The following is a 10,012-nucleotide window of genomic DNA, read 5'->3' on the forward strand; positions in this document are numbered from 1 at the left end:
TGTCAGTGAGTCCCCACTCAGGGGATCATCACTGTGCCTGGTTTTGTTGTGTTCAGGTCATTGTGGCCCTTCCCTGGTGGTGCCACTTGGCAGCTCTGACTGAAAGCAGCTCCTGCTGAAGCATCGCTTAGATTGTGTCTCCCAGAGTAACTCAGAGCTCCTGTACTGGCCTTGGCAAGGGAGAAAACTGCTGCTGAGCATTTGGTGCCCTTCTCATGTGAATGGGTAGAGAGAGCATCAGAAAAAGTAATTTTTCCCAGAACAGGGCATTCTGCTTCTTGTGCAGTGTCCCCACGTTCAGAGCTGCATGCTGCCAAGCAGACGGATTTACATCCTGTCCTCACTCTCTTACTCTGTCCCAAGTGTCATGGCCTGTGTGGGCACAGGCATCTGCTAACACACGTCAAAGTTAGAAAGAGAATTCCACCCAAATGTGCTGTTCTTGTGCAGAGTGGGCCCTTGGTGTGCCTGGCCATGCTCTCCATGACGAATGCCTTTTTCCTGTGGTTCAGTGCGGACTGGGGGATCCGGAGGCATTTGCATGACATGGCAGCTGGTCTTGCTCTTGTTCAGCCTGTATCTCAGAAAGTCACAGCAAGCCCTGGCCGGTGTGGGAGCAGCTGCCTGGGAGGGAGCTCCACCGGAGCCGTGCTGCTCCTGGAATCCGAGAGTGGCGTCTGAGGGGAAAGCAGTGTGGACACCACAGGCTGCAGGAGAGCGAGAGAGAGGGTATTTTTGTAGAGGAACTGGTCAAATGTTCGCATATCTGCACTGTCTTTATTTAGCAGTGTGATGTACCCAGGTGAAGAGTTTCCCAATAAATATTGGTTTTGATGCCTAATGAACGACTACTGTGTCTTTACTTGTGAGCAGTGATGGAGAAGGGGATAATTTGTGTATCCGTGGGTGTGATGGAGAGGCAGTGCTTGAGGGCTGTGATGGGTGTGTAAACGTGAACAATTAACGTGGGCAGAGTTTTCCCTGGGCAAGGTTCTGTCACTGTGTGTTGGTTGGTGCTTTGCTGTCCCTGGGTACCAACCAGCCTCCTCACCCTTCTCGTTCTTCCTGCAATTCCTACTGTTTAGTTTTCATGTGATTTTCTCCTATCCTCTTGCTAACGAGTCCAATGACACACTTCTAACCTGCCAGTAGTTCTGTGAAGGTAAGAGATCTTCTGTTTTGTCTGTGTGGTAAGGCAAACTCAGCCTTCTGGTGGGCTCTTGGAGCTGGAGAAGGGCAGGACAGCCTCTCCCTGCACTGCCTTGTTATGCTAATGCAGAAACAAGTCAGGTCATTGTAGCTATGATCCTTGATTTGAAGTCATGGTATGGAGTGTTTGAAAGCCATTTGTCTGGCAGTGGTTAAAAGGAATAGCTGCTACTTAGGATTCCCTAAAAGCTGTAGGCTGACTTTCAGTCTTTGAAATCGGCCTGTTATTTTAGCAGGTTTTGGTTTCCACAAGCCCGAGTGCAATTCCACTTACCTGTGGGCTGGCCCACAGAAAGAGAGGCTACACCAAGCAATAGATGTGTTTGGAGAGCAGCAGTGCAGGATGGAGTGACAGAACTTGTCTGTCTGCTGGAGCTTCCCCCGGGCAGCAGCGTTGGGAAGGGAAACACTCTGTGATGGTGGCTGTCGTCACGGGTGGGTGGGAGAGAAACCTCATGGAATGGTGCTGAGGGTGCTGTGTGTGCCCATGCGTGTGTCAGACATCTCCCATCCTCTGAGCAGTGGTACCCGTGGTGTCCCTGGGCCGTGCTGCAAACACCTTCCCTGGCATTTTATCTTCATTGATTTGCCCTCCCTCTCCTGCCCATTTTCCATGCATGGTGGTGGTTTCCATCTGAGAAGCGTGACGTTCTTGTGTAATGTACCTCTCATTGTGACTGCTGACCAAGGAGATGGAGCTGGGTCACTAACACTCTTCTCTTGTGTTTGTAGGTCTGCAGAGGGATCCGGGCCGGTTCCCAGCTGTAGCTCTTGAGCTCTGTAAAGGAGATTCTGGCAGTGATGGACTCGCTTTATACAAGGGTCAGCCCAAGATGCTGGAGGTGAAAGTGCAGCACAACTCAGAGTCAGAGTACTTGGCCAGAGATGGTCCTTCAAGCAACAGCTCCTTCTACAGCAGTGAAGGAGAGGGGACAGACCATGAGGGAGATATTCTGGATTGCAGCGGGTCCAGGCCTTTACTGATGGATTCGGAAGAGGAGGAGGACACGTGCAAGCTGTGCCCAGGGTTCCTGCAGCCTGTGCCCAGGGAGAGGCGTGAGGCCTCCAAAGAAGATCCCCACTCCCAGGCCAGAGCAGGGGAGATGCTGTTCCCGGCCTTCCAGTCGCGCACCGGGGAGGTTTTTAACGAACCCGATGTGTTTGCCACGGCTCCTTTCCGAAGCTCCAGGAAGGTGCTTGATGAAGTGGATGTCTTTACCAAAGCTCCTTTTATCTGCAAGGGCAGCGCAGCTCTACGACACCCAGAGGAAGCAGATGTATTTCTGAGAGCCCCTTTCACTAAGAAGAAAAGCATGGAAGAGTTGACTTCCCATAAGGAGCCGTTCACACCACCCATTTTCCTAAGCCAAGGAGGCGATGGCCGAGCTCACCCGATGTTCCCGTGCCTGGATTCAGCAGCACACGGGTCCGTGGCCTCGGTGAGAGCTCCATACCCTTCTGCTGGGGTTGCTCAGCCAGGCAATCTCCATCCCTGCTCCGTGAGAGCCGTGGAGGCCCAGGAGAGCGTCCCTGCTAAAGCAGTGCTGCCGGAGCAGGGCAATGTGGCCGGTGAGAGGAGCCACGGCCACGCGCTGCCCCCGGAAGCCGCGCTGGGCTCCGTGGCCAACAAGCCTTTCCGTCCGCAATCCCTGTCCAAGTATTCCCGGCACTACAGTCCCGAAGATGGGCCGGGCCTTGAAGCCAAGCCCATAGCTGCTTACAAAGTGGTGTCTCAGACCAACAGACAGGCCATAGCAGGGTCTGTCGCTGTTGTCCCACTGTCTTCCAGGACTACGGAGCTGCCCGGCGCGGATCCCTTCGCCTCGGCGCCCTTCCCTTCCAAAGCGGCAAAGCAGAAGCCTTAATGTGCTGGGAGCTGGGGGCTGTGCTGCCCGCAGGACCACCTCGTGCAGGACCTCGAACCTCTTAGCTGAACTGAATCATATAGCAATATATATATATAAAATAATTATTATTTTTGGTCAGGACTCTATTTGCAGTGATATATAGTTGAACCATTTAAGTTATGTTTGTCCGAATGCCTGCCTCTCAGGATCCTCGTATCCTTTCCAGTTGCTTCTCAACTTCCTCCTCTCACTGTCTTCCCTCCATTTATTTTTTTTTTAGATGCTTTTCTCAAACCAGTAGTATTCCATATTTTCTAGTCCTGGGTGGATAAATGCACTACAAGATGAATTAAAAGGTTTATTAATTACAGAGCGAGTCAAGCGGGACTTGCTAATGCTCTGGAAAAGACATGATTTCACAGGTTAAGGGGTTACTGTGACTTTTGCTATCAGTGATACTCCTGCTGCTCCTGGCTCCAGATGTGCTGGTGGGTGCTGTGCCCACGGATCCAGAGCCGTGCTGTGATGTCTGATGCCAGCCTGGGCAGTGCTGGTGAGAGCAGAGCTGTGGCAGCAGCATGGCTTTGCTCCCCCAGGACTGGAACACGTGGCAGTGCTGCTGCCCCGGGGCTGGGGCCGGAGTCAGGGAAGGACTCACGGTGCCTTCATGCTGTGAACGCCAATGAAGCAATCAGGCTGTTGCTGTTGCTGGAAAATCAAACAATTGTGCAAACAATCAGGCAGAGCTTTCACTTTTACACATGTATTTTGGTCTATGCCAAAGCGTAGGACCTGGAAATCTGCTTATGGTAAAGGAGAGATGTATATTTACAGTATTAAAAGTAGACCTTATGGGGAAATCTTATGATGTAAACAGCTCCATAACTCTCGTGATGTACCTCATGTGGTGTGACTCAGCAGAGGCCACAGCCCTCTTAGACTGGTTTATATTGGCAGAGAGCTTGACTCAAAGTGAATTCTGCCTATTGCTTTCCTATTGGTTAAGGATGAACCTAAACAAAATTCATTTGCTCTCCTTCTGAAGTGTTATGTCATCATACTTTACCATCACCCAGAGTCTGCAGTTGCTGGGGAGCCCCATTTCACAGTGAGGACCTGGAGGATCTTTCCTGGGCAAGGTTTCCAAGTTTATCTCGAAAGGGGGTCGAGCTTTTATAAGACCAAATCAGCAAGTCAAAGGGACTTGATGACAATTTTGGTGCAGAAATACTTGGGTCTGATGGCATACTTCCCGACCAGCGAGGGCCAGAGCTTGGCCAGAGCTTAGGCCTTGACTGGGAGGGTTTCCCTAAAATACCTTACAAACAAACTTTTATTAATAATCAATGGTAACATGAACAACCTACAATCAACCAAAGGAATGTATATGAGTAACATCAGATAAGTATCTTACAGCTAAATCCCTTTATAAAAATTCCGTGTATTAATGTTATGTTGTAAACAACATATTCAGAATCACCAATCATACCGTTTCTTGTGTAAAAATCTTTAGTTACGGCTTGAACCCCACAAACCAGTCACTAAACAAGCTCCATTAATCTTGTTCCTTCAGTTTCCCAACAATGAAGCTGGAGTAACCAAGGCTGGTCGGACCACCCTTGCAGGTACCCATTGTGGACCGGAATCTGTGGAAACACAAGCATATCCTCACCCCCAGGTTATTAATGGAAAGGGGCTTTCCCATTGATACACTTGAGCTTTTTCTAAGTGAATTTGTGATACACTAAAACGGTGTTGGACTGGGGTTAGGTCATTCTGAATGCAGTTCAAAAAATTAAGAACATATAAGGCTTTTTGCAGTCTTTCGTGGGAGGTGTATCCCATCCCTACACTGCCCCTTTTTTGTTTTAACAGCATGGACTTGAGAGTACTGTGGGCCTGTTCAATTGCAAGGAGTTTCTCTCCTCTGCCCCTCCCCAATTTCTTCCTCATCTGTTAACTGTCAGACTCTTTCTCCTCATCCTCATCATCGTCCTTTGCACTGGCCTCAGATTTATCTGAGGATTCATGGAGCAGAACGTACTCCCTGCTGCTGAACCCAAACCTGAGCACATCCTTCTCCTTCAGTTCGCAGTAGCGCTGGGGCTCGATGCGCTGGTTGTTGAGGAAGGTGCCGTTCCCCGAGCCCAGGTCGGTGATGCAGGGCCTGACCCTGCGGCCCGCGGTGCCGTCAGCTCGGGTGTACTCCAGCAGCCGGTACTGGAAGGCGGCGTGCTGCCTGGAGCAGGAGGGCTGGTCGATGGGGATGTCGGCAGTGCGGCGGTGCCGGCCCGGCAGGTACGCGCTCTGCCTGTGGATGTGCAGCACCGGCAGGAGCTCCTCGTTCCTGAAGGGGTACAGGCGCCAGCGCGTCTGGGGGATGCGCGCCTCGGGGGGCTCGCTGTACGTGATCACCGGCCCCCGGAACGTGTTGGCGTCCTCCAGCAGTGCCCCGGACAGCTCGAAGCTTGGCTTCTCCTTCTTCACAGCAGCTTTTCCTTTGGGTTTGCTCTCGGACTGGTCGCCGCTGCCCTCGGTGCCCTGCCGGTGCTCTCGCCTTCTCTCACTGCAGAGCTCCCTCTCTGCCTGCTGCTCCGGCAGGCTCTGCATGTCCCGCTCATGGCCGCGAGCTCCCGGCCCGTCACTGGGGTTCTTTCGGTCCGAGTGCTCCCTGTGCCTGTCCCGGTCACCGCTGCCGCACCGCCGCCGCTCCTGCTCTGACAGGCGTCTCTGGTTCCGCTCCTCGTTCCCCTTGCCACAGTGATGCTCTCGCTCCTGCTTCGCCCTCACGGCGCCGGGCTGCGGCTGCGGCTCCTCCGCCGGGGTGCCCCGCTGCCGCGGCTCTCGGCCGTGTCCTCATGCGGGGCGCCGGGCACGAGAAGCCGCTCCCGGCCGGCCCCGCTCCATCTCACGCTCCCCGTGGCACCGAAACTGCGGGAAAAACAAAAACCCTCCAACAACGTTCTTAGTGTTAAAGAATCGAGGCCAGAAATATCTGGCCAGGATGTGCAACAGAAATAATTTCATCCACACATAGCCCGGGTGTGTAGAGAAAATCATTCTATGACACATGAGTTTTACGAGATTTTGCACGTATTTTATACAGTCAAAACGCCATAGAAATTCATTGGTTCGATGTTCATTGGTTCCAGGTTACGTAGTTCTTAGTACTTGGTTTCCTATTGGGTACAGATCTCTCTCTGCCTCCGATGTTAATTAGGTCCTCATTCTTATCTCTCCCAGGCCAGGTGTCTCCGACCATGCCAGGGGTGTTGTGTGGAGTTGATGTTCCTTTGATGGCCTTTAATTGCCGTTGCTGGCTGTTATCTTTTGTGTATCTTCTGTATTATTCCCAGTCTGTTGAGATGTTAAACTCATCAGGCCTCATCTAGTGGAACAATGTCTTGGAAAGAAACCCCAGCTACTCTGTGTTCCCTTTCCCTTCCCTTAATTCAGTTCCCCTCCAAAATATTTCCAGTTGCAAGAGACGAGCCAAGTGTTCTGTTGGATGTGGGGATTGCCTGGAAGGGAGAGGGAAAAGCTTGGACTGAGTTCTTAGAGCCTTGGGGTGGGGAGGGAGAATTCTGGAATGCAGGGAGGCCACGTTGGCTCCCACAAGTTGCTGGTGAATAGTGACCAGCCGAGCCCAGGTCGGGGGAGCTCGTGGAGCTGGGACCCTCCTGCCCTGCGCGGCTGCACTCGGAGTTAATAAATATTGGTGCATAGTGGTGGTTATGGGGCTTTCTGTCCTCCATCACCACCTCTTGAAAACAGAAGTACTGTAAAGAAGTTTCTGGGTTTCCCTTGAGATGTTTCTTCAGCAACGCTGATGCTGTTATTATGTTTTGTTGTTTAGTTTTCTGTGTAAATACACACCCGAAAGGTGGTTTTTGTTTTAAGTATCTGTTCCCCCAAGTCATTTGTTGCTGGATGGGATCAGTGAGAGACATAGAGAATGACTGTGACAGCAAACTGTGAATTCAAGAGAGTGAGTGTGAGGGCCCAGACTTGTTCCAACACCAGCCTATGTCACAGCCACACTGAGCCAGGAGCTGCACTTGAGCTGCTGAATTTGCTCAGAAGCTGCTGGAAGGGAGGTCAGGCCTTGGTGCTGTGGGATGAACCTGTGGAACAGGGAGGTGCTTTGCTGGAGTGAGCAGGTACCTTGTGTGAACCATGTAGGTTCAAGGTGTTACCTCTGCTCACTGGATTCAGATTCTCCTTCCTTCTCTTCATTTTTACTTGAAAAATTGCTTCTGAATAATTCTGTGAAGCTTCTGTCAGTACCACAGGTCCCACAGAGCTGATGCTGGAGGAGCATCAGCCTGTCCCTTCATGCTCGGAGGAAGGGAAGGTGCGCTGAGGTGTGTGGGCTCAACTCCAGCCCTGCCCGCCTTAGATCAGGCTGAATTTCCAGCTGGCATTTTGGCAGCTTTTCTGTCCTTCAGACACTTTACACGAAGAGCAGGTTAACTGTGCCCCAGAGCTCATGATCCTGCCAGACACATCCAGTGCTTAAACGCTTTTAAATCTCTTCTGGGGGTGGAGGCAGCTCGTTTGTATCTCTGCATGTGACTCATAAAGTAATCGGACTTCTGGTTATGGTCAGAAAACTCAGTTTCAATGCCTGTTACTCCGATACCCTTCTCGTTTCCAGCCTGTGTTCCTCCTAATCCTGCACTACCACTGCTGCAGCCTCAGTGTGATGAGTTATAAGTGGAAATTTCATTTCCATAGCCTCTAAAGTTTACTGTTTTAATGAACGGGGAAGAATCATGCTAATTATTTGCCACACAATCAGTGATCTTAATGAAGTAAGATTTATACAGACTCAATGGGGTGTTTTGAAATCAGTGTTCTGAAAAGAACCACTGGTTTCATGTCTTCCGTAATGCTGTAGGTAAATGGTGTTCGCTGCCCCGGGTCCTCGTGCACAGAGTGTTTTCACGTCCCTGCGACAATCCCGGATTCCTGCTGGGAGAGGGACTGGCTCTTGGTTCGCACCCACTGAATGCACTAAAGTCTCTTCCAAGGTGATTAATCAGAGTTTCTGTGAGTGAAACAAGCAGTTGGATCCGTGCTCACTGCCGTGACGTTGGGCCAGGCTGGGGGGGTCTGTTCTCCCCAGCTGCTGCAGGGCTTTGGGGGCTGTCCCCGTGTCCCCTCTCCCTTCAGCCAGCTCGGCACCAGTCAGAGGCTGTCAGGGTTACACTTCAGCCTCCCGAAGCCAGCGCACACTCGGGCTGTGATGTACGTGGAGCCCTCGGTGACGCTGAGCTCGTGACCCCGACCCCACATGAGCACTGGCGACAAGGCCTGAGCGTGTCCTCAGTGCAACGCAGCAAAACCGGGCGAGATCTGCTTAATTGCTGAACTCAATCACTCCAAAGTGGTAATCGGTTACTTTAACTCAGCTTCCACCAAAGACTTTTGTGTTGGTGAGTTGAATATTTGTGGGTTTTTGTTTCTTTCCTCACGGTGTTTAATCGATGCCTTTGAGCACACTGACAGACCCCAAAGCATTTTTACAGTAGTATCATGACAGTGAAATCCTGTTCCAGTTCTGAAACACATTCCTGAAACCTGATCAGCTGCATTAGTGTTTCTAGAAATAACCCACGGCCTGTAGTTTCTGTTGTAGGTGGGTAAATACCCTCACACACACCTAGAAATACTCCCTGTGAAGTTAGAGGGAGAATGTGATCCAGTGTTCCTGATCCCTTGCTTCCAAAGGGATGGGGTGGGAGGGCAGGGGGCTGGCTCTGGTGTGGGATGCATCCTACACACCGAGTCTGGTGGGAGAAACTCCTTTGTGTCCACGTGGAGCTGGGAGTGTCCGTGGTCCCCACAGCGACTCACAGAGCCCCACAGTGACTTGTGTCCCAAGGGCCGCGTTCTCCCTGTCCCCCTGGCACCTCTGCCTGGCAGATCCCTGGGCTCAAGTTTTGCACTCCGGTTGGGATCATCTGTTCCTGGTAATCATGAAGAAATGTTCCACTTGTAAACTTATGTACATTTTATTAAAACTGTATCTGATGACAACCACCGTCTCCATTGTGCCTTCCTTCTCCCCTCCCCGTGGAAAATACTTCTGCTGCATACAGGGAATCTGGGTTTTAATGAGTTCTTCCTACCTAAGTGCTGAACTGAGTCTGGCCCTGCTCTTTTATCTGGCAGCTGTAAAGTCAAACTGATCTTGCTGCTTTAAGCAGAGGATATTTCGGTTTATATCCAGTTTATATTCCAGAGAGAATCCTTCCCATCCAGGGCAGCGCTGCAGCTGCAGGCAGCACAAAGCCCTGAGCCCTCCCTGCAAAGCCTCGGTGGTGTTAATGCAGTGCTGGTGCAGCTGGACACCTGGGCACGGGGAGACGTGGAGGCTCACTGTGTGCTAATTAAACGTGTTTTTCTGTAGCATTCAGCTGCCAAGACTTTGTTAGTGCAAAATATTATTTGGGCTTTGCTGCACTTCCTAATTTCATTTCTGTCTTGGTGTGTCCATTGAGAGAGACTTTGTGCTGCCTTATGGCTCTGCACAACTCCCTGATTGGAAGGGGCAGCCAGGGAGGGTCGGGCTCTGCTCCCGGGGAACGGGCACAGGAGGAGAGGGAACGGCCTCAGGCTGGGCCGGAGGACGCTCAGGGTGGACAGTAGGGAAATTCCTTCCTGGAAAGGGCTGCCCAGCCCTGGCACAGCTGCCCAGGGCCGTCCCCGGGGGGATTTACCGGCCGCGTGGGTGTGACACTCGGGAACACATCGGGAGCAGTGGCGGCCCTGGCAGTGCCGGCAGCGGCTGGGCTCGGTGGGCCCGGTGGGCTCGGTGGGCTCGGTGGCCGCGGTGGGCTCGGTGGCCCCGGTGGGCTCGGTGGCCCTGGTGGCCCCGGTGGGCTCGGTGGCCCCGCTGGCCCTGGTGGGCTCGGTGGCCCCGGTGGGCTCGGTGGCCCCGGTGGCTCCGG

The 10,012-nt window shown here is 52.3% G+C and overlaps 2 protein-coding genes across 2 annotated transcripts; one reads left to right on the top strand and one right to left on the bottom strand.

The window, feature by feature from the left end:
* The first annotated feature begins 2,042 nt into the window (after positions 1-2,042).
* LOC121672358 (uncharacterized protein FLJ45252-like) lies at positions 2,043-3,074 on the top strand. Its single transcript, XM_042044978.1, has one exon. It carries the CDS (start codon positions 2,043-2,045, stop codon positions 3,072-3,074), a length of 1,032 nt encoding a protein of 343 aa, XP_041900912.1.
* A 1,923-nt stretch (positions 3,075-4,997) lies between these two features.
* On the bottom strand, positions 4,998-6,811 carry LOC121672359 (smad nuclear-interacting protein 1-like). The gene is made up of 2 exons (XM_042044980.1): positions 6,694-6,811; positions 4,998-5,911 (listed from the first exon to the last, which is right to left on the bottom strand). Exons 1-2 carry the CDS (start codon positions 6,809-6,811, stop codon positions 5,013-5,015), a joined length of 1,017 nt encoding a protein of 338 aa, XP_041900914.1. The 3' UTR covers positions 4,998-5,012.
* Between the last annotated feature and the right edge of the window lie 3,201 nt (positions 6,812-10,012).

Source organism: Corvus kubaryi, unplaced genomic scaffold, assembly GCF_017639235.1.
Source record: "Corvus kubaryi isolate FWS band 111438036 unplaced genomic scaffold, C.kubaryi_AGA036_p1.0 52669, whole genome shotgun sequence".
NCBI lineage: Eukaryota > Metazoa > Chordata > Aves > Passeriformes > Corvidae > Corvus > Corvus kubaryi.

Coding starts and splice junctions, on each gene's coding strand:
- LOC121672358 (XM_042044978.1), top strand. CDS start 2,043: ATGCTGGAGGTGAAAGTGCAGCACAACTCAGAGTCAGAGTACTTGGCC.
- LOC121672359 (XM_042044980.1), bottom strand. CDS start 6,811: ATGGAGGACAGAAAGCCCCATAACCACCACTATGCACCAATATTTATT. Junction 5,912..6,693: donor CCCCGACCTGGGCTCGGCTG/GTCACTATTCAC, acceptor GCCCCGCATGAG/GACACGGCCGAGAGCCGCGG.